We start from the raw sequence: 22,368 nt of genomic DNA, 5'->3' as shown, positions 1-22,368 counted from the left end.
TAAGTAGAAATAATCTACTAGTCAAAAATAGAATATGATGAGACCAGATCAGTAGCACTAGAAATACAGTGCTTACATGACGGTCTGTTAAGTATGCGTGTGCACGCAATAGCTGAAATACAGGCAATGAGCGTCACCTTTGCTGATCTAAGATATTTCTCCGATATGGTATGAGTACCACGTCTCGGTTGTGCATTGAAATGCTGCTCTTGTACGGAGAGCCCGTGAAACGCATCTTGGGCTGTATCTGCTTGTTCCGCATCCTCCCCCGGACAGTGAGCGCCTGAGGGAGAGAAGGGAAGAGCAGGAGGTAGCGTTGGAGGCTTTGCCCCTGCTGCGTGCTTGAATGCCTGGACAGAGTAGCATATCGTCCCTGCTAAAAAAGACTCTGCAAATCCACTCTCTGTGGATTAGGGATGCCTGTTGTGCAGAAGCGAGAAGCGTGCTGGCCGTGCTCTTCTGTGGCAGTTCGGGGCTTTGCTCTTCCCCGCTGTCTTCGTGCTCTCGTTGCTGGCCGCGGCTGGCTGCGGGCGGCGTTGCCCGACGGTTGCAGGCAGCCGAGTGCGGGGTCCCGTGCTCTCCCGTGCACGCGCTCCTGCTCCCGCCTCGCGCCGCCCGGAGCTCTCCCTGAGATCAGCTGGCTGAAGACTTGCTGGTTTTACTTTTTTTTGATAGTTTTTTTTTTTTTTCCAGCCACGTCAACTGGCTGAACCATCTCACGGCACTAGTCCTACCGTCAGGGCAAGGAGGAGGCGGGAAAGGGGAGGGGGCCAAGGAGGCTAGCCGGGGTCTGGCCAGCGCTGCAGGGACTGCACGGCCCGCGCTTCCTGCGGCCACGATCACGCACCATCGCTCTCCCTAGCCCCGAAAGGCAAGCTGCCGTCCCTCCCCTTGCCCATCGCTCCTGACCCATAGACATTACCAAACAGGGACCAAGCTGCTGAATCGAAGCACAGGGCTGGAGATTGTTTTGCCGCTGGGGCGAGTGGAGCAAGTGTAAGGATCAGGGCAGTAGCAGATTCAAATCCGGCTTTGATCTGTGCTCTTGCTGGGCTGAATCATTGGGTAAATGAATGAGATACYGAGAAGCTTCTTCTGTGAGAGGGGAAATCAAGCTTTTATGATGCTCATTAAAAGTTAAATTTAAGGATGAATAAAGGCAGTTTGGATATTTAATCAGATATTATTTCTGGATATAACTACTGCGAATAAATCCCCGACCTTTCCTGATCCAGAGCTCAGCAACGAGTTGAAGAGCTTATTCATCTACTTGGGAGGATTATGCTTGGTCATTTCCATCCGGAGAGGCTGCTCCTGTTTCTTCCCTCGGCTGTTACCGAGCCCTGCCGAAAGGTGCGGTTTTAAGCTCTTGCTCAGAGCTGGAGTAGTGGGCTCGGCAGCGGGAGTAAATTGTGGAGAAGGACATATGTTTGTAAGCGTCAGGTTCTCAAWTTCAAACCTGCTAGGAACTGAGTGAAAACTGTAGGTTAGCAGAAACGGTTGGCACTTAAAAGTGCATGGTGGAGAGCCTGAAATAATGAACCATATGTCCGGGCAACACCATACAGGGATACCGAAAGATCAGGGTTAGGACTAGCACTAAGCAAAGCTAAAAAGATCCATTGAACTGGGTTAGTCTGTACAAAAGGGYTTCTACACCACCGTTTCCTGCTTGTGTTTTTCAACGGTATGGGGTCCCTGGGTCTGTCCCACTAGTTAATGGTCCATTGATTTTGCGTTGTGTCTGTGCTTGGAGAATAGTTGGAGCTGTGCTGAGGGATCCACGAGGAGCTTAGCACGACCCGTGGGACTTGGGGATATACCCTATAGTACAAGCGTCCTGCAACTYGACTGCTTATGTTGGCGCAGCGCTTCGGTATGCTTGCCCAGAAAAATACAATAGAGCTGCCGTGCTGTTTGAGGTTCTTCTGCCATTCATCATGCAAGTACTAGTACCAGCAGAGACCTTGGAAACAAGTGATTAGCACGGCACTGCACCATGCAAGCTCGAGACAGCCAGTGAACTGGCAGCTTAACATGCACMAGCAATGAATCTAGTATGTTTAAATAAATGATGTGAACAGGGAGGATGCGAAGGAATAAAATTGCATGTGTGTCTTGCTGYGAGGGCACTGCCAGCCCAGGTGCTGGATCCGCTCCTGTTGTGCTGTAGGCAGAAAGCCATCTTGTGTCTCTGGCAACCTAGCATTCCCTAGTGTTTGCACAGAAGTACATAAAGTCATCTCCTTTTAAGATAATACTGCGCCTTCTCTGCCTTCTGGAGTTCAAAATCCTAAAAATGTTATACAACCCTTGTGTCAGACACTCTGGGGAAAATACTGCATCTTCCATTTTACAAGTGGGAGAACCTAAGAGGTTTGGTGACTGTTCCCAAGTCTCTAGCAAAGCCAGGACCGTGTTCCTCTCGGTGTTTATAATCCGTGCTGCAGCCGGAGGGGTGCTTGCAGCGCGGGTGACCTGGTCCGGCCAGTCGAGCACCGGCAGCTTGCTGCGGGCTGCGCCTGGGCTCTGCCCACCACGCCATCCCTCCTCTTCACTGAGGCTTCCAGGCCGTCCCGAAGTCCTGGGTGCCTTTGCACGCCCTTCTCTGCGTGACTCCTGCCATGGGAAAGGTTTCCCAAACCTTTGTATAGAGAGGAAGTAATTTCCCGTAACAAATAGCTGACTGCAGGCAGTGTTTCCCACGTAGCAGTGGAAAGCTGACTAAGGGATAAATGTTCCTTCAGGATTCCAGCAGGTATTTGGATCCACATATTAGTAACCCCTTTAAATTAAATTTGAAAGCCTGCAACAGCTTGAGTTAATTGAGTCTTGCATTCCACTAACATGAATGTTTTAGATCCTACTCTCAGGCAGAGGCAGCTGCCTTCAGGACATCCTAATTTGCACCAAATAAATATTTCATTTGTGCTAATAAAAGAAGGGGCTGTTCTTGAACTATGCACGTCTGCGTAGGAGAAGGGGTAAATGGGATGTTTTGTGTATCGTGCGTGAGACAGTATTGTACAGTTGGGTGTTTTTATCGCCTGGGAGGCAGCAGTGTTCATCTGAGGTGTCCCGCAGGGCGTGAGCAGCTGGGGAGGGCAGTGGGACTGGCCTGCCCGAGGGCTGGGGCCGGCTCGCGCACCACGGACGGACGGGTCTGCGCCCGCACGGGGCTGCTCTGGAAGGGGGGTTGGCCGGGAATACGTGCACTCGCTGTTGCTCTCGGCCATGGCCCTTCTCTCTTCTTTGCACCGTGTTCTTACCTCCACGCTTTCGCCTTCCACTTCCTTACTCTCGTCTTCCTATTGCTACTCGTACTTGTCTCCTTCTCTTTTCCAGGCGTTTCTTTCCCTTTTCTTTTTTGTTATCTTTCCCTTTTCCCTAGCCCATGGCACTTTTCAGTGCTCTAACCTGTCACATGGTTTGTTCTTGGAAAAAAAAAAAAGCATCTGCGCAAAAACACTCAAAAGCAACAACGAGAAACCCAAGCAACCGGAAAGCCTCTGCCCTGCTTCCCCTGGGAAGCCAATCACATAATCCAAGCGTACCGGCAGTCCCGCGTGCGGCACAGATGGAGATGGCCTCAAGATGAAGCCCTCTTTCCAGCAGCAACGATGGTTTGATTAACTGGGTGGAGATTTTAGAGGATTTATAGGAATTATCTGGTGTTCAGATCAAGCAAGATGGCTTGTGCAGTGTTCAAGGATTTGTTGGGCCAAATATATATGTGATTTTTCTTTTTCCAAGAAACCTAGTTTCAACTTCCCAGGCAAAGTTTTCTTCAGGTTGTCTCACCTTGATCCTAAATTAATATTTTGACCAACTGTGGGCTTAAATCTCCAGATAGCCAGGGGCATTGCTGGTCCGTAGGGACACGCAGGCAGAGGCGTGGGAGGCGGCAGTTCAGAGAGACGTGGAGGCTGAGGTGACGTGTTAGCGTTCTGTACTGCCGCCGTTAGGCCTGGTACAAACGAGCGTACGAGTGCCTTTCTTCCACCAACACCTAATTTATCTCCTGTTCCTTCCTCCCCACATCGTTTCGAACAGCGATACGACATTGCTTTGAATGTCAGCGATGACTCCTGGGTGAATGAGCGCTCAGTGGGAAGCCCTCGCTGTGCTAGGTGTTTATCAGTTCTCTCTTTTCTTTCCTTTCAGCTGCCCAGTTGGATAATATCGGCTTCAGCATTATCAAGAAATGCATACATGCTGTTGAAACAAGAGGTAGAGCAGCTCGCCAGATGGTCTTGTTTTGGGGGAAGGCCTCGCATCTGTTCCTAGCATAGCGATTGCTTACCTGCTCTTTTCATGAACAAAAATGATTCATTAACTCTCAGAGACCCACATCTGATAACCGCTGTAGTAAGCTCACGCAAATGCCTTTGCTGAGACATGCATTGGCCAGGTGGCCTAGGATGGTAGTGGTTAAGCAAACATCAGAAACAGAGTTGAATTAGGAAATTATGCACTGGACGTTCAAAATGGGGGGAAAGGAATGAAGCTGCAGACTTCATCTGAGCATGCCTTAGTTGATATTTATGCAAAGCACTTCCTCTCATAAGGGATAATAAATAGATGTGGATTTCGATCCTTCCCCTAAATTTCTTGCAAAGACTATTTATATACAGATGGGCTATCTTGTTAGCATCCGAGCCACCTCGCAGTGAAATATGGGTCTTGTTCTCACATCGTTTCTGTGAGAACTGTTATCTGCACTTATATAAATGGGTAGGAAACAGGCCTCACAGGCAACCTTTGGTTGAGTAAAGATCTGAGTTGCCAGTATTTCTGCCAGTGTTCTTTCACTGGAGTCTTCTTCCTACCCATAGACAGTATAATATGATGTGGGCTATCTAAAGTTGGTGTTTTCTCAGTAATACTTGCAGCAGTGCAGAAGCTGCTGTCGACAGTAAAGGAAGACACAGTGGTTACTGGGCTTTTGCAGCTTCCCACATGAAGAATATTTTGAGATTTTCATGCTACTCACAACTTTCTGTAACATCCAGGTCATGGTTTGAAAGCCATATGGGAACAAAGAAATAAATACAAAAAACAGAGGGATAGATGAGACCAGCAAGCAAACAAGGCAAATACAATTATTAGGGAAAATTGAGAGAGCTTGAGCTGTAAGGTTTGGCATATCTAACTTGAAGATGCTTTGGTGAAAAGAGGGCTTCTGTCACTGTTTAAGTCCTCTGGCTGTTGTCTGCTATAACAAAGAGGTCTAGACTTTTTGTCGTTTTTGGCATTACAAGAATAATAACATTGTTTTGTTCAAGGCCTCGTTGTTCCAGGCCCTTATGAAGAACACACAGAAAGCTCAGACCTCAACCTGAAGAACTTAGCACAATAAATTTTTCCAAAGCTGCCATTCAGCGTTAAGCGCAGATCCTTCAGGGTGCAGCCATACTCGCTCACTGATGAGTGGTGTGGTGAAAGCGTGTCCTTGTATCTTTGATTCCTGAGCTAATTGGGGGTAATATTTTTAATGAATACATGAAAGCTCTGACATCAAAACCAAATTTTACCCTCTTCTATAATAGGTGGGATGAGAGTTTGTACGCAGTTGGTGAGAGGCTTTAATTATTGCTGCTGTTAGAGAGGCCAAAGAAATGAAAGAAATGTTAGTAGTTCTTTTGACATACTCCTAATGAACTCTTTATTTTTCCCAGGGATCAATGAGCAAGGGCTCTACCGAATCGTTGGAGTAAACTCTAGAGTTCAAAAGCTGTTGAGTATATTAATGGGTAAGTATCTCGTATTACATTAAAGGCAAGTAGATTGTGCTGCTTTGAAGTCTTGCCAGCTGAGAATGGAGGCTCTTGTCTCGGTGCCTCATCGCGGTGAATGTGCTTGTAGGACCACAACCTGCTAGAGGCCGGGAGGCTGCAGGGCACCACTGGCAGGTTACAAAGGTAGGACTCACGTGGCACGTTACCTTTACCAGGTCTTCTGGTACAGTCACTGGTGTCCTGCTCACATGTGCAGCAGTCTTGGCAGCCTTCCTGAATGCAAACTGAAGTCTTCAAAGAAATAGCTAAAAGCTTTGGTTTTTAATCTCCTACCTGCCACGTTGTTCCCGGAATACTTTTTAATTATTTTCTCTCTTTGTTGCATGCTGCCTGTGGCTCTTGTTACCTTCCCCTTGGACTTTCTTCTGCCTGTTTTAACGCAGTCTTGCTCAGGCCTTTCAAGCATGCGTTTTCCTCATGCTTGAGACCTGAGGCGGTGGATCCTGCGGTTCTGGGTGCTCGGGTGGAGAGGTTGTGTCAGGTCACCCAACAGCAGAGCCTGGTGCTAAGCAATGTGCCTGCTGACAGGGCTCCTCTGAGCGCTGGCCGCGATGTGCAGCCACCCTGCGGCTGCCCAGCAGCCCTCAGCAGCCTCTCCCCACCTCTGTTAGCTGATACGATGGCAAGAGGGAGGTTGTGGTGCTTGCTACGAGTGCCTTCTTGCTCTAACCAGTATTCCCTTGGGCCTGATTTGAGCACCGATCCACGCAGGAGCAAACGGGTCGGTGACTGTCAGCGAACTGGTAGTTGGTCCTGGCGTCGGGTAGGTCTGGGACAGCTGTGTCTGACTTCTCTTGGAGTGTTCCTTGTTGGTGTTGTTGGGTTTCCATCTCCCCTTAGCTTGCATAGCTGTATGTGGGGTCACGCTTCTTGGTCAACAGCTTCCGTGTTAAGTATAGCCTGGTGGTTATACCCAACTCAAAAATAAATGTGAGTCATTCCCCCCATGTGCCTCCAGTCTTTTTGCTACCCTTCCAGGCCTGGTCTGGTCCAGCAAAACCTACCGTCCCCCTTACGCCCTCGTCCGTGATCCAGGCTGATGCTAAAGCTAGCTACGGCTATCTATGGCCAAATAGACGGTGTCCTCCTCTGCAGTGACAGGGAGGCCTTTGCATCACCTAGCTCTGGCCCCGCCGCCGGCGTGCGTGGTCTCGCGGTGGCCAGCCGCACCGGGCACGTCTCTGAGCCCAGGCGCCGCTGTAGCCTTAACTCCGTGACCCACCAGCGCGGCCGCGCCGGGCTCCCCGTATCGGCTCTGTTCTGCCGCGCGGGAAGGAAGCGCCGGCAGCAGTAATCAAAGAGTTGGGGGTCAGGTGGGCACCCTTCTGCTGAAGAGCAGCAGGATGCGGAAGACGCCCGGCCGCTCGTGCGAGCGCCTGCCTGCCGCCCCTCCCCGGCCCGGCCCGGCCCTCCGGATGGATCCGGCGGGGACGCGTGCCGGGAGGAAGTTCCCACGCCGGCTCCCAGCGAGGTAACCCTCTGCGCACTGGAACAGCGTTAGCTGCCCTGTGTCGAATCTGGCTCCTGTTCGTGCTTTCATTACGTTGTTTATTGCTTTAAATGCCCCCTTTGGATCGTTTGTCCATCTAGACGTGCGTGTGACACGCATTTGAAGAAGAATTTTGAGAAAATTCTCACTTGCTGAGTTAGAGCAGGAGCAGCTGGACTCCTCCAGTCCTGTCTCATGCTTGTCAGACTTGGCAAAAACCCCTATGATTTAGGTGCGGTAATTAGGAAACAAACGCTTAATTATTTGTTAGCACCCTTCTAAATGTGTTTATTACTCACTGGGACAAATGAGTGACGTTTGTGTTTTTCTCTTTCTTTTCCTCTCTTTTTCCATGTGCTTATTAGCATCCCTTCCCTTTTTAACTTCCTTTTCCATGCCTTCACAAAGCATCCTTTCTCCTTGCGACAAGTTTTAATCCATTATGTTTCACTTTCAGTCTCTTTCCCTCTCCTCTTCCAATTCCCCCTTCTTTTCCCACCATTAAAATGTTCATTGAATAAAGCCCCTGGTGGTTGTTACAGTTGTCAGCATTAACCTATGTAAAATTGATACTCCAACGAGACTATTGGGAAGCAGAAGGGTAACGCTCTAAATCACTGTTTCAGGCTCCTGGCTGATGCAAGGGGACATCTCTGCATCGGTTATGTGCTGGCATTCGGAAGGTTCTCTGCAGTCACAAGAGCTAGTGACTGACTGACTTTCTTTTATTAATAAGAGTTTGGCGTAGGCTCTGGAGCATGTGGATATGTCCTGCTGGCCACTACGTACGGCGGATAAGCCAGACCTGTCTCACGGTGCTCACATTTGGCACTGTTGCGTTAGAGCATCGGTTAAAGCRCGTTGCTGCCGCTGATAAAAATAGGCTGGGGCCTGGGTGCCCGGCTACGCGGTCAGTGCTGTTACGGCAGGTCCTCTGCTTCTGCTTTTTATACCAGTGTGTCTCATCTCAAGGGCTAGCAGAGCGGCTGAGCTCACTTTCTTCATGCGAGGGCATAATCTGTCCCCGCGGTTACGTTTGCACRGTTTCGTCAGCGGCGGGTTGAGGTTCTAGGCTGTGACAGACGGCAAAGCTTGCCCGTTTTAAGAGCTCTCCGGAGCTGGGGGGAATTCGCAGTTTTGGACACCATCCAGAGTCCGTTACCTTCTCGGTGACTGAGGCCACTCAGCTGTCGACCGTGCGTCTCATAACGCGGTGATATACAGTTYGTGGTTTTTCTTTGTCCTGGCATGTCTTCATTAGCTGTGGGTGCTGAGAGTCCCACCGCGTGCTGGCGCTTCCCGGAAGGATTGCTGCCGCCGCGGTGCTGGCCGGGCGGACCTTGCAGTCGTGACCGCTGGTGTGGGTCTCCCGTGCTCTCCAGCAGCTGGGACTCTTTGCAAACCCGTGTCTCCATATCTTTCTCAGGATCACAGGCAATTAAATCTTCTCTGTACAAAATTCCAGCATTCAGGCTGTCTATAAAGTAAGCGTCGAACCAAAATGTGTCAACTGTCAAACCCCCTTTTGTTCTCTCCTGCCCCTTGAGGATTCGATGCCTTGAAAGGAGAAGCACCACTCTGCTTAAATGTTCCCTGTTCAGAGCAAAAGCTCATGAACTAAGAAGCCAAATTTTGCTTACAACTTCAGGTTTCCCTTATATTTAGAAATGAATGTGGGCAGTGTTAATGGTTTGCATACAGTTTAAATGGCAAAAAGATCAAGTTTCAGCGAGCGGTGGCTGCTGTAAGTGACACTGCCGCAAAGGCCTTTGGCACGACGCCTTTCCGCAGGAGGCCGCGCTGCGCGCTCRGCCGCGGGGGACAGGCGAGAGCGCTCTGCCCGTCGCATCTACCACCGCTCGTGGCTTCGGCAGAACGGGTCACTTTTGCTGAAACTCCGGGTTTCCTATGGGTGAAACGGGCCACGGCAGCCTCCTACCAAAGCTTGCAAGAGGCAGATCAGCTGGGTTAGGAGTTGCCTTTCTCTAACTCTTGCCATCACCACGTACCATAAATAGGAGGGCAAAACCCAAGAAATGTCAGATGAGTGGGGCAGCCCGCCCTAGGTGGCYCTGCTCGAGCGGGGCGGTGGGACCAGGCGATCTGCAGAGGTCCCCTCCCAACCTCAGCCCGCCTGCGGTCCTGCGATGGCGGCGTTTGGTGCGACCTGGTCGCCGCTTCCCCGTGCACACGCAGCAGTACGGGGTGGCGAGCGGTGCTTCCTAGGGCCGAGAGCTGTTGTCATCGGTTGTTGTCTCACGGCTGTTTTGGAAATCTCTGCAGCGACCCGCTGCGTGGTGAGGCTGTATTCCAGGCAGCTCCTCCAACCGCCGGGAGACCGGTGGGGAAATTCCCGTGCCATAAAAAAGCACATTGCCGTTTCTTCTCGCCTGAAATCTGGAGCTTTGCAGCTCCCTTTCATTTCCTCAGGAATCCCCCGAGCGAGGCAGCAGGCGGTGAATCCCGGTGCTCCGGCAGCTGCGGGGAGGCGCTGGCCCGGCTGGCGTTTGCGGCCGCGCAGAACGAGCCCGGGGCAGGCGAAAACGGAGAGATGCTCTAGCGGCTGGTAGCATCAGGGGAGAGCAAAATGCTTCCTTCAATCTCTGCTGGAATAAAAGGTTTGGGGGAGTTATTTTTCCACTCTGTTTCCCCCCTACCCTCCCACTTTTAACCTTTTCTGTATCTGCTAAGAGGCATCATGTCAGTAATTCGCAGCGATAAGCAACCTGAGGGTTAAAACCGAATTTGGCCTGTGGAATACCTCCTCGCTTTTACGGGCGCTATTTCCCATTTGCACCAGTTCGTGTGAAAATTTGTCCTTGTGTGAAGATAGAAGCCAGCCCGTGGGGCTAGCCGCGTCCTTCCTTAGCTTGGAAGACAGATGCTGCGTCTGTAACCTACAAAGCTAACCATTTGCAGACTCATAAATCTGAAGGTCAAGGAGAGCTGATTATCTGCTCTGAGCCTTTGCATGAGACCGACCGTAGAATTTCAAGCAGGATTTCATACAGCAGGCCTAAAAACTTCTGGATGTGGTTTGGAAAAGACATCCACTCTGGAGTTGTTTGCTCAGCTTCAGCGAAGGCCTTGCTTTTAAAAAGTTAGAATATACATATATATGTATATATATATTTTATTATTATTGTTATTATTTTTTTTACTATGCCATGTTTACGTTTAACTTATTAACATTGCAATGGGAAGTTGCCTTGGCATTGAGAAGGAAGGATGGTGTTCATTTGTGTGATTAATGTGAGAGACACACATGAACTTTGTGTGAATATACATTTTTTAAATGTTTACTTTTTCAAGTGCTTCTCTTGATGTTTTTTTTTAATTAAAATACACCCTTTGCCCTGAGGGAGATCCTAACTCTTATTCAGTGCATTCTTTTAATTAGTTTTAAAAATATGCTATGTTTACCTATTGCTTTAAAATTCAAAAGCACAGTATATATGCCTGTGAAAAGAAAAATAGCCACTGAGCCGAACCCCTGGGACCATCTGGTGTCRGCAGCCRCACCGAGCGAGCCCTTGGCGCTGCYGCTTGTTGGGTCTGCAGCGGCTCCGCATCCTGCCGCGAGCTCTCGAGGGCTCCGTGCAGCTCCCTGCCACTGTGTAGGGCCCGCGCCAGTTGGTCCCGAAATGCCCGGAAGGTTTCCCACGGGTGTTGGTGGGATCCGGCCGCGTGGGTGCCCGGGTCCTGCTCGCCTGGAGCTCTGCGCTCGCAGCGAAGAAAGACCTTCGGCTTTATTTGCGCTCTGCGACGGCTGAGAGATGAACCGAGTTTGCTTGCTGACGGTGAGGACTGAAAGAGCAACGAGAAGTCACGGAGCAGCCTCAAAGCTGGAGCGGAGCGGCGCACGCAGGCCTGCAGAAGGAGGGAGTTTGCATCCCGCCTCGTCCGCGGCGGCCAGAACAGCGTTCGTTGCTCCTGGCCCGGAGGAACCGCGATCGTCCGTCCCGGTCCCTGCTTTCCTGAAGGCTCTTTTATTTTCAAAACATTAAGGTGTTTTCATGGAAATCRGTAAAAATAGTGCCGTACTGGTCTCACTACAGAACTCTGTGCAAACAAGTCTGGCTTCCTGATCTGGTTTGGTGGTTTACAGAAAGCGGAGAGAAGCAGCAAGCCCCAGATTCCTGCGAGCACGGTGCTCACAGTGGTCGATTCAGATCAGCGCTTGGAAAGAACGTGTTGTTACTCCAAAGCCTCATATTTACATCGTGCAGAGCAGCTGCACGTTTTTTTGATTTCTTTAAAGGAATTTTTGAAAGGAAAGATAGGAGGGGGGGAAAAATGCAGAAAGGAAGGGAAGGCCCCGGAGGAAATGGAGAAAAATATGCTGCAGTATTCAGCCATAAAACTAGCGCGGCTCCGGAGGCTCCCGGGCTCCGGGCAGACGCGCTGTGTGGAGCGCGCATCCACATACGGGCAGAGGGGCAGTTCTGTGGGTCTCACCTCCGAGCCGGTGCCGGGAACCGCGCGGCACGGGCACCGGCGGACTGCCCGGGTGCTCCCGTCCCCGTCGGCACCGCGGTGCTGCTGGTCCCCGCCGAGCCGGCGGGGGGTTCGAGGCACGGCGCTGTGGCTCGTTTCCCGCGTGCGGATGTGCAGCATGCCCGGGGGAGCCAGCCCGGCGGCCGGATGACGGCCCGTGGGTGCCCGACGCTCTGCAGGACGGGGGCCCGCGGGGCGTGAGGGTCCGTCTCCTCCCTCTTCTGTCGGTGGGGGACGGAGGGAGCGCGATGGGACGCGGCCGAGACGCGGGAGCGCTGCGAGTCGCTGCCCGAGTCCGTCGTGTTTGGGCCTYGCAGAGGTTATGGGTGACGCAGGAGGATGAAAGGAGAGGTAAAAGCTGTGATTATGTGCGTGGCCGGTGAAGAAACCGAGCTGAGAGCTTCGTCTTGAGACAGGGGAGATGTCCTGAAATGCAGCTTTGTGAGCAGGGGCGTCTGGTTCTGATCTTTTGTCTTTATTTGGGGGGAAAAAGTTACGCTTCTCCTCTGACTTGCGTGAATTTTGGGGTTCCTGAGGATGGCTTTGAGGTGGTTGGATAGAAGTGGTCACAGCAGCGCTAGCGAAGGATGCTGGAGGTCTAGAGGTGGGACGGAGCACGTCCTCGGCTCGAGCGGGAAGGTGGTTTCAATATCGGAGGCTCCGGGGACTTTCCGGAGACGGGATAAGCACAGCTCAGGGCGGCGGCGCAGGACGTAGCTCGGCCCTCGCCCAGGTACGCCACTGCTGGCCTTTGTCAAAGCTGAAGCTCTCAGGAGAAGCCGTTCATCACCACAAAACGTTTTGAAGACCCGTTGAGGTTTCCATCCAACGCCGCTGCGGYGAACCAGGGATTCGGGTCTTGGAGGGCCGGGCCCCGATGTCCCCTCTGCTCCGTAGGAAGAGCCRCAGCACTGGGAAGGCGGGGGGCTGCGGGAACCCGAGCGCTCGCCGGGAAGGCCGTGCCGCCCCCRCGTTGCCGCCGTTGGCTTGCGCGCGTTGGGGCTGCGGCAGGTCCTCGGAGCCTGGTTTAGGCGCGYGGCGACGTCTCTGCAGCGGGCCGGCCGGCAGCCGCTAGCTGGTTTGCTCCGCGCCGCGGTCCTGCCCCGCTCTGTCACCGCAGTCATTCAGCACCGCGGTCTCCTGCATCCTGCTTGATGTCACGCTTTAAGTGAAACTGCCACTGCATTGCTCATGATTCACGTTTTTCCCTTTTTTTTTTTTTTTTTTGGTCCCATGCAAGCGAATCCTCGTGTCCCCTTGCCACGGACTCAGCCTAATTGCAGGAGCGTCTGCTGGGGTTCACCTCGCGGTCGCTGGGGGTTTTTGGAAGAGCTCGTAAAATGGGGCACGAAGATCTTCCCATGCGGTYGGCTGTGTTCTGCTGATGCTGGCGTGGTGCGTGCTGTGTTGTCTCCGCTTCGGCTCACTTTTTCTCTTTTTTTCCTTTTTCCTTAGATCCCAAAACAGCCACTGAAACAGAGACGGAGATCTGCGCAGAATGGGAGATAAAGACCATTACTAGTGCGCTGAAAACCTACCTGAGGTGAGGGGCAAAGTCTCCCGTCCGCCGTGCRGCTGCAGGAGGTACCCGCGCGGGCCTGGGCGCTACTGCCCGCGGCCGCAGATGCTTACCGAGAGCGCTTTAATATTAACAAAGGAGAGACCGCTCCGGCAGAATTTATCCTGGCCCTTTCCTTGACCCTCCGGCATATCTGAGTGGGACATGGGGAATATGCTGAGCTCTCTAGTAGRTGCATGTATCATACAAACGTGATTTGCAAAGCTCGTTCTTGCGCACCCCTGCCTCGATTCACACTCTTCCCTAAGCTTTTCGCTGCAGGCTTCCAGCTAAGGAGCATGGGGCAGGCAGGGAGCACAGTGCTTCTGCTGGGGCTGCGGCAGGCGATATGATCCTTTTTGCAGGGTGCTAAGCTTTATTGTAGTGGTAATTGCTGTATGAAGGTTGATGCCATTATCATCCTGGGTTATCTTCCAAAAATGTTCGTTTGTTGGCAGCTGTAAGTACTTCATTATCCCCAACATGCTTCTACCTGTTGTGACTGCAGGCTTTTGCTTTCTGTTGCTGTTCTGTGTGTTTTGTTTTGGTTTGGTTTTTTGAGAGAGAGAGAGCAAGAGAGAAGCTAAATCCAATTAGGGTGATGAATATAATTAGCGTCATGGATCTCAGCCTAGAAAATCACAAAACGCTACATAATTTTGCGTGATTGGCAACCTTTGCTCCAGAATTGAATTGTTTGCGAGGCAATGAAGAAAGTCAGCAGCATGAGAATAGTTGCTCACTGAGTAAAAAGGTCAAGACTAAGGAGAAGTGGCAAATCCAGGGAGGTCCTGAAGATGAGGACAGCAGAGCTGCTGCAGGAGAGGACCGTGCATTTGCAGCTACGTGGGGGAGAGCTGTCCCAGCACTGCTCTGCATGTGCCTGCCTCTAGTCAGGATTACCAGGCCCCCAAACTTCATCGGTATTCAATATGAAACAGTCTTTGGGGGTTTTTTTCCTCTCTTAAATCTGCTTAAGTTTACCAAGATGTCACATTGAAGGGATCTGGAAGCAGGAGGGAAAAAGAGGGAATTTAATGGGAACAGTGATTGCTAAAGTTTTATGACTAGGTTTGTTTCTTTTTTTAATTTATTTTTAAACTTATTTGAAAATCACGAACTCACTAATGTAGCAAAACTCAGCCTGTGTTACTGAAGGAATGCTAAAATTAAAAATGAATTGAGTATGGTCCAGAAAAGAAAGGAAGAATAAATCAAACCTCCCTCAGTATATCTTATTCCTTCTGATGAGAGGAATTAATTAGCAGAGTTGCTATTGCTTAGTTCTGCATGTTTAAAAAAATGGAGCTGAATTCGCAGTAATGGCAAAGTTGTGTTTCTGCAATTCTGTGGATTCTTTTGCTCGAATGTATTTTGTTCATGTTACCTTTCTTTCACTCTAGGATGCTTCCAGGGCCGCTCATGATGTATCAGTTTCAAAGAAGCTTCATCAAAGCAGCAAGTGAGTTTATTGATGTCTATGGCATCTGTCGGAAAGAGGCACATAATTTGCAAGTAACTGCCCGTAACCTCTCCCCTGCGACTTTCCCACCGACCTCCCTATTCACAGATCTGGGAAAGCAGAATAAGAATCGAGGTACAAGGGGCATGTTGTTGTTTGGGACTTACTGGATAGAAAAGAAACGTAGATGCTGCAGGGGGAGAGGAGAAACTACTGATGGCAATAACTGGTGTTGCAGTTATGTGCTTTTTTAACCATCATCTCCCCGGATGAGTGAGGCTGTGCGGTGGTAGAAGAGACTAGACAAGGGTGATTTCTTGAATGCCTCCCACGTAGGCAGCGAGAGCATGCCTGTCTGCAGCTGTGACCCAGCTGGGGCTGATGGCCAGGTGCTAAACGCTGCCCAGGTGCTGTGCTGGGAACACCTTTACGGTGCTTGAAAGCACATTGGGCAAGAAGGTGCTGATGCTTCCCACCTGTGAAGTCAGAGAAACATCTGAGTTACAACCAGCCTGTTCTCTGATCACAACRGGCTCTTCATACCGCTGGTGTCTGTTGTCAGCTCGTTATTTCAGCCCATTGCTTTGTTCCTTTTTAAAACGACTGATTGGAGTTGGTAAAAGGAAAAACCGTGGTCATGAATGTCCACAGTGTGCCTGGGTAGAGGTGGAAGCCTCAGGTCCCCAGAATGTCTGTCTGTGTTACTGTTTGGGCTTGCATGGGTTTTTTTTCTATAGTAAAAACCCTCTAGCAGAGATAAATCATCCTTGATTTCCAATGCAGAACTGGAAAATCAGGAGTCCAGGGTGTCCGAGATCCACAGCCTCGTTCATCGGCTCCCGGAGAAGAACAGGCAGATGCTGCACTTGCTCATGAACCACTTGGCAAAGTATGTATATGACTGATGTGTTTTTCTCTCATTTTTCCACTTCCTCTGAAAGTTAATAGTGGCAGAAAAGTTTCCTTGTTTTTGTGTGTGATGTTGAGTCATATCTGGTTGACTAGTAACTGGAAATCTGTGTGTGAGTGAAATAAAAATTGGTACGGAAGGAGACGTAGGAGGAAGGGGAGCGCGGCTCTCCAATTGACCTGCATCGCCGTCGTGCCCCGTGGGGCGCCGCGGTGGCCTGGCTCGCCGCAGGGAGCAGGCACCACCGTTCGACGGGGAATTTAGCGTCGCTTTGAATGGCACCTTAATGGCTGCGGGCTCCCCAGAAGGTGCCCTGGAGGTTAAGAGCATCCCTGGGCTTCAGATCCAGCCTCGTGTTAAAGGACTAAAAGCTTTCTTTGAGGCAATAGAGGACTATTCTGTGGCATGGCTTTTTGCCTTTGTGCAACTTGATTAATCAATAGTTTTAGGTCACCTTGAAACTTTTTGAGAGCAAAGGAGTCAAATTTTTTGCTTTCAATGCTAGAGCTGGCCTATAATTTCCCGTCTTCTTCCTGCTCTTGCTGGTTACCATGGAAACCTTTGATTGGTGTTTAAAAAGTGAAGGCATCAGAAGGTGTTTGTGGCAGCCTCAAGGCTAGGAGGCCATCGCTGCCCTTCGCTGTTCCCCTTGCAGAAACCTGCAGGAGGAGTTAATCAACATAGAAAAATCAGCAGAAAAATTCCGCAGAATTCTGGGGAAACCTGGAGTTATCTGTGTAAGAGGAAAAAATAATAAGTGATACTTCAGTTATGTTTAAAAATGCCTCCAGATGCTTTCTCATGACATGTATTTGTATCGGTTCCATGGAATCCACAGCAAGGCTGTTAAAAACCGAGGGCTGGTTCAGATCCGAGTTTCAAAACCTTCTGCATTTATAGGCTCAAGCCAAGGGATAGGGAGTTCCAGGTACTTCCAGCAGCCAAGTATGTGCAAGGAATCTCATAACAACTCAAGTGCTTTTTGTTGAAAGGAAAACCTGGTGGCACAGCGCGCGAGATGTGGAGGGGGGAGGCAGGTAGCACAGTGGGTTTCAAGCTATTTTAGTAGGGAAGGAACTGAAACAAAACATAAACAAACAGTGAGCATAGTGGTGCTTGCTATATTAGGAGGAGAAACAGCTCATAGTGGTGGTTTAATGGGAAAAATATTATCTTGGAGAAAGGCAGGAAGCTGCACAAACGCGAGCCTTGTTGTTCCAGCGGGACCGGAGCCCGGGGCGAACGGCCCTGCGAGAGCTGAACTGCTCCGGGCGTTCCTGGAGCTGCCTGCGGTTACTGGAGGGAGCCATGGACAAGTGTGAGGGTTTGCCCTAAGGTGTCAGCTGGGACGTCCTCAGGCACAGAAGCATCCAGAGCTGCAAGCAAGGTGACGCTCCTGAGATGCTACCAGGATGCAGGTGCCAAGGTAGCAGCCGGCCTGGACCCGGCTCTCCGCACCTCTCYGGTGCACTGGGGGCATCCTCGGCGGCTGTGGCAGCCTTTCTGCCCCGCGGTGCCCTGGAAGGAGACCCCCAGCCCCTCCAGGGACCTTCCTGGTGGCGGGGGGAGCTTGGTCCATGACTCACTGCTTTGGCTCTTATAGACGAACCAGTTTAGGTGCCATAAAGCAGAATAAATGACTTGACAGTTGATCTGAAGTGAAGATAAGGCTTCACATCCGTGGAAGATACTCGGAGTGAGGGAAAACATCACTGGAAGGAAAGAGTGCCTGGTTCCCCTGAAACCCCGTGTTCAGGGCAAGGAGGCTGCTTGGAGGGAGGAGGTAGGACCTGGACGGCTTGGGAACGGCGCCGTCATGGGGTCCTTCCTCCCTGCGCCCGCAGGGTACGGCCTCGTCTGCTGGGTTGTGTTTTGGTTCGTTTTCCAGCAGCGTATGAATAATCAAGATTTGCATTTTTATCAGATGAGCTAAAAAAAAAAAAGGTTTCTCACAGTGTTGCTGTGGGGACTCTTACACTGAAAAGGGGACGCGATGGGGCTCGGTGGAGCGGGGAAGCGGCGCCCGTCCYGTCCCGCGTCGCACCGCTGCGTGTTTGTGGGTTCCTGCGTCCGCCGTGGCGGGCACGGTGCAGCGCGACGAGGGCGCTGCAATTCGGCGCTGGAGCTGGTGCCGCGTCCCGACGCCGGCCCTCCGGTCCCGGCGGAAAACACTTAACAGGAGGCGCAAAGAGAGCCGGATGCAGAGGGAGGACAGGTGCCGGAGAAAGCCGTAGGCAGGGTGGGAGGCGATGAGCCTGCAAACAGGGAACGAGGTTGATTTCTGCCTCTTGCTGTGTCCCGAGGTCCGTTTGTGCTGCCTCCCGTCTCTCGGGCCGGTGTCCATGTGCTTTCCCGGTGTAACGCAGCGGGAGCAATCCGTGCYGGCGCTCTTCTATCGGGAACTTGACTCCGAGTTTCCTCCTCTGCTCCGCAGACCCCAGTTCCAGTGAAACTTGCTATTATTATGTTAATCCTTGACCTATGAGTAGCCGAAACCTTTAATTTTCCTTCCTGGGACATGTTCATGCTGTCAGGATTTCTGTGATAAACCCAGCTGTGGCTCGATGTTCCTGAAAGGCAGGAGTTTCCTTGGCTCCGCGTTTTTCCGGAGCGTCTCTGCAGAGAAGCCTGAGCAGCTGCGAAGCTGAAGGGCCCCCGCGACGGGGGTCTCCGTCCCCTCGCCTGTACCCACCGGCGTCCCTAGCAGTGCATCAGCTGAGGCTGGTGTGACTCGGGATGACCTTAAAAAATGCATGGTTATTCCTGTTTCAGGCCAGAACAAGCCATGTCTTTCACAGAATTGAAGTACGAAACCAGCCTACACCTTTTCCTTTCCTTGCGGCTGCTTCAGGTTATTGGTGCTTGATCGATCTGTGACTTCTCAGACCTCCGTATTTGCGCCAGGAACGGCTGGTGAGAGCGCTCCTGGTCCCCTGCTTTAAAAATAAAAACACCGTTTTTTTAAAAGCCGCGTGAGGAATTGATGCCGAGGAAAGCGGCGTGTGCGCTGGCCGGAGGGCACGTCACGGGGAGGTTTCCCACCACGGCGCGATGCTCCGGGTCTTCTCAACGAGCTGTTTTAAATGATCCCTCAGCAATTCCCGCTGGCCTTTCGCGGTTGCCCCTTCGAAGCAAGCGGGCTGGAGTTCCTCCGAGCTTTCCCGTGGCTACGGGGGGCGCGTGTCGCGCCGGGGGGAGTTGCAGGGCGCTGCGGTGCCGGGTCTGGGGGCTCCCGTCCGAAGCGGGGCGCCTGGGGCGGGCGGCGGGGAGCCCGGTAAGGCTCCTCGCTCGTTTTTGGCTCCATCGTCTCCGTTTTGTTGTCTGGCAGGCGGCTGTAGATTTGATCCATGCTGATACTGAGGAGGAAGAGCCGCATGCTGCTATTAAACAGAGAAAACCCCCATGAATAGGCAAATTAAAAAGCTTGAAAGCTGTGGATTTTTATTTATATATATATATATATTTTTTTTTTTTTTGCTGGTAAAACAGCCATAGGGGAACTGGACGGCGCGGTTGCACCTACAAGCAGCTCGAGCTCAGCCCGGCGGGCCGTGCACCTCCAGGCTCCTCGTGACGTGCGGCTCCTCGCCCCTTCTGCGGAGGCCTTGGTGCTTATTCCGTGCGTTTTTGCCCCGTTCCTAGGCGAGCGGGGAGGAGACGGGCCGCTCGGAGCTGCGGCGGCGCGCGCGGCCCCGCTGCACGCAGACCACCCCGCAGCACATCGCCTAGCAACACGCTGTTACTGGCGCGTTTGAGAATTGTTTTGATGAATTTATCTCCTTTTGGCCCCGCACCTATCTCTGAGAAGGTCTGCACTCTATTTTCTAATGTTTTTTATCAGTGGAATGTGCCAGCACTGATTAAAGCGAAAGCTTTCCCCTGCCAAGTAAGGGAAACGGGTTCGAAGCTACGTGCGGACCCGGCTGTGCGCTGGGCGTCCGGCGGCTGTGCCGGAGGCGCTGGCAGGACCAAGGCTGGTTGCAGGGCAGGAACTCGCCGTTTCGGTTAGCGGAGCTGGGATATCATCCCTGCCTTTTTTTTCCCCCCCTCTTTTAGTGTGCTTTTTCATTAAGGAATAAACACTTCGGGGATGCAGAGCAGGAGGATTTTGCACTGATGATGTTTCTGGAAATTAGAATTTTTTTTTTYTTCTCGTGGACTTAATTTTGCATCCGAGGCTTATTTTTTATGGTAGCTGCGAGGACCGGGCTCATTGATTAAAAAATACCCTGTTCTTCCTCAGGGCTCCTGCGCTGCCTTCGCCGGCCTCTCTGCTCGTGCGCCTGCTCCGTGCCGGTGCCTCCCGCCGGCTGCCCGTGCTGCCCCTGCGCCGCGAGAGCTCCAGGCCGTCGGAGGGGCTGCGGGAGAGGCGTGCGTGCATGTGTTTAGCAGAATTAATCTTCTCTCATCAAGCACAGCTGACTCGTTCCCTTGGTTTTTGCTGCGGCAGTGCTTTCTGGTTTACGTGTTTCAAGCAGCACGATAGCGATTGCTATCTCGAGTGCAAATTGTCCTCCGCTCGCCGGCGCCGCTGGCTCCCCTCGGCTTGGCGAGGCGACCACTCTCCGTCTGCAGGCAGAGATGCAGCACGCACCGTGGGGCGGGATGCAGGCGGTGGGATGCAGGCGGTGGGATGCAGGCGGTGGGATGCAGGCGGTGGGATGCAGGCGGTGGGATGCAGGCGGTGGGATGCGGGATGCAGGCTGTGGGAGGTCTCTGCCAAAGGAAGGCTTACAGGCAAAGAAAAAAGCACTCTGCAGGGTCTGCTGCCCCCAAATACGACCTGGCGCTCGTGTCCGCTGGCGTCGAGCGGTCTCTCCTTGGCTGGAGAGCAGGGATGCCTCCCATGGGAGCATGCCCAGCGCCGCGGGCTCAGCAGCTCTGGGTTCGTCCCCGCGGCAGCTGCCTGCAGACTATCCATTGACCCAATTTATGTGACTTCCAGTAAGTCGCCCTTGTCCAGGACGTTGCCGCTAGCAATGGAAGTGGCCACCTGCCTCCGCGGGCTTCCCGGTGCGCTTGTCGTGTGCTCCTCGTCCGGTTCAGCCACTGGAAGCAAACAGCAAGCGAGCGCTCTTGGCCTCGCGTGGGAAACGCAGACGGGGCTCCTGTCCCATTCCCGCTGCCTCGTCCTGCTCCAGAAACGCGGCTTTCGCCYGGAGCGGCTTCCTCTGCCTCCGGAGAGCGGCGCCGTGGAGTCCGGGGCAAAGACCTGGAGCTGGTTCGGTGCGGATGGCCTTGAAAAACCGACAAGGAGGTCGGCTCCCCCAACTGTGCAATGGAGGCAGGTGGGGAGAGGCAAAGTTTTCGCATTAAAAAAACTTCTTAAAAAAAAAAAAAAAAAAGACACCTTTTATCACTCTCTTCGTAATCGGCTTGAGAAAGTCGCTGCCAGTTACTCTGGGGAATTTAGCAAGACTTAAAGAGAATCTGAGTGACTCAAGGGATTTGGGTGCTTACGTAGGTAACCAAATAAGCGCAGTTTATTGTGAAGAAAGGTTTCAAAGGTCGTATGAAATGTAATTCTCCGTACCCGTCGCCCCCCTTGCAGACGCTGGAGGACGCGGCGTGGGACCGCTCCACCAGCGCGCCGGCGGCTCCCGGGCGCGGGGCGGCAGCTGTGGCTTTTGGCCCGCTGCGATGCAATTTCTCTGTGTTATGGGGGCGGCGGATGGTGTTTCTCTTCCTCCGTTTTGAAAATGTGGTTCTAAGCAGCTATTGTAAATTGTCCTCTTCCTAATTGGCGCCGAGCCCGTCAAGATCAATAGCAATCCTTTTTGTTGGGAGGCTTTGACATTATTAGCAAGTGTAGCCGGTTGTCTGTTTATTTTTTGTTCCTGAGTGGGAAAAACAAAGCAAAACACGAGTAATTCGGTTGGCTCCCTGCGAAAGGCAGGAGGCCGGGGGATTTGGGAGCTGAAGCCTGGGAGCGCAGGCAGGCGTGGGCCTGCCGGTGGGATGAATACGGAGGCGGCCGGCGCGGGATCAGCTTCCCCGGCACGCATGCACGAGAGCAGCGTGAAATCCTCGGGGTTCCTCCTCTTCCGTCGGGTGGTCTGGGTCCATGTAAACTCTAGTGTATTTTTAAAGTCGGAAACAGGCAGTGGTGGAGAGATTACTCTGAAGATTAGTTTGAAATCTTAGAGTGACCATGTTGCATGGCTAATTTAATTACTGTGTTTAACCGAAACCACCTGTAGCTTTATGAAAAGACAAAGGACGCGGAGGTCCATATTCCCCTTACGGAGCCTCCGGCAGGGAACGGTTCTGGCTGTTGGGCTTGTTCAAACTCACACGCATTTCATACAGTAATGAAATCTGCATGTTTTTGTTGTAGCGCTGCGGCCTCCTTTGCTTTCTTGGTTCTTGCATTCATCTCCTGAAGACGGTTTTGCCTTTAGCATAGTTCATTAGGGTTTTCGGTTCTTCATCCGCTTGATTTCTGGGGGAAACTCCCGACATGCCACTGGCAGGTACTGGTGCGGCTTTGCACGGAGCCGGGAGCGGACTCACCACGGAGCTGCGGCAAACATGAGCTGCAAAGCAGAGTTTGGCCTGGAATGTGGCTTTGGAGCCAAAGGCGGAAATCCTTGTTCATTTACTATTCAACTCCTCCTAAAATCGACTTTCTTGAGTAAAATGAGCTACCTGAGC

The 22,368-nt window shown here is 52.1% G+C and overlaps 1 protein-coding gene across 5 annotated transcripts in view; it reads left to right on the top strand.

The window, feature by feature from the left end:
* The window catches only part of ARHGAP26 (Rho GTPase activating protein 26), a 166,247-nt gene that overhangs the window by 91,452 nt on the left and 52,427 nt on the right, over positions 1 to 22,368 (top strand). For 4 of the 5 annotated variants that reach the window (XR_003253041.1, XM_026063126.1, XM_026063129.1 and 1 more), the window contains exons 13-17: positions 4,165 to 4,230; positions 5,679 to 5,753; positions 13,240 to 13,327; positions 14,746 to 14,804; positions 15,588 to 15,693. Coding sequence is in view for 4 of the 5 variants with exons in the window: in XM_026063126.1 (XP_025918911.1) it covers positions 4,165 to 4,230; positions 5,679 to 5,753; positions 13,240 to 13,327; positions 14,746 to 14,804; positions 15,588 to 15,693 (394 nt within the window). In the remaining variant the exon portion in view is untranslated. The remainder of the gene's footprint in view (positions 1 to 4,164; positions 4,231 to 5,678; positions 5,754 to 13,239; positions 13,328 to 14,745; positions 14,805 to 15,587; positions 15,694 to 22,368) is intronic. The other variant, XM_026063128.1, reaches the window with a different exon arrangement.

This window comes from Apteryx rowi, unplaced genomic scaffold, assembly GCF_003343035.1.
Source record: "Apteryx rowi isolate R43461 unplaced genomic scaffold, aptRow1 scaffold_2, whole genome shotgun sequence".
In the NCBI taxonomy this organism is placed as follows: Eukaryota; Metazoa; Chordata; class Aves; order Apterygiformes; family Apterygidae; genus Apteryx; species Apteryx rowi.
Note: the sequence above shows the minus strand (reverse complement) of the source record. Positions and strands in the feature narration are given on the sequence as shown.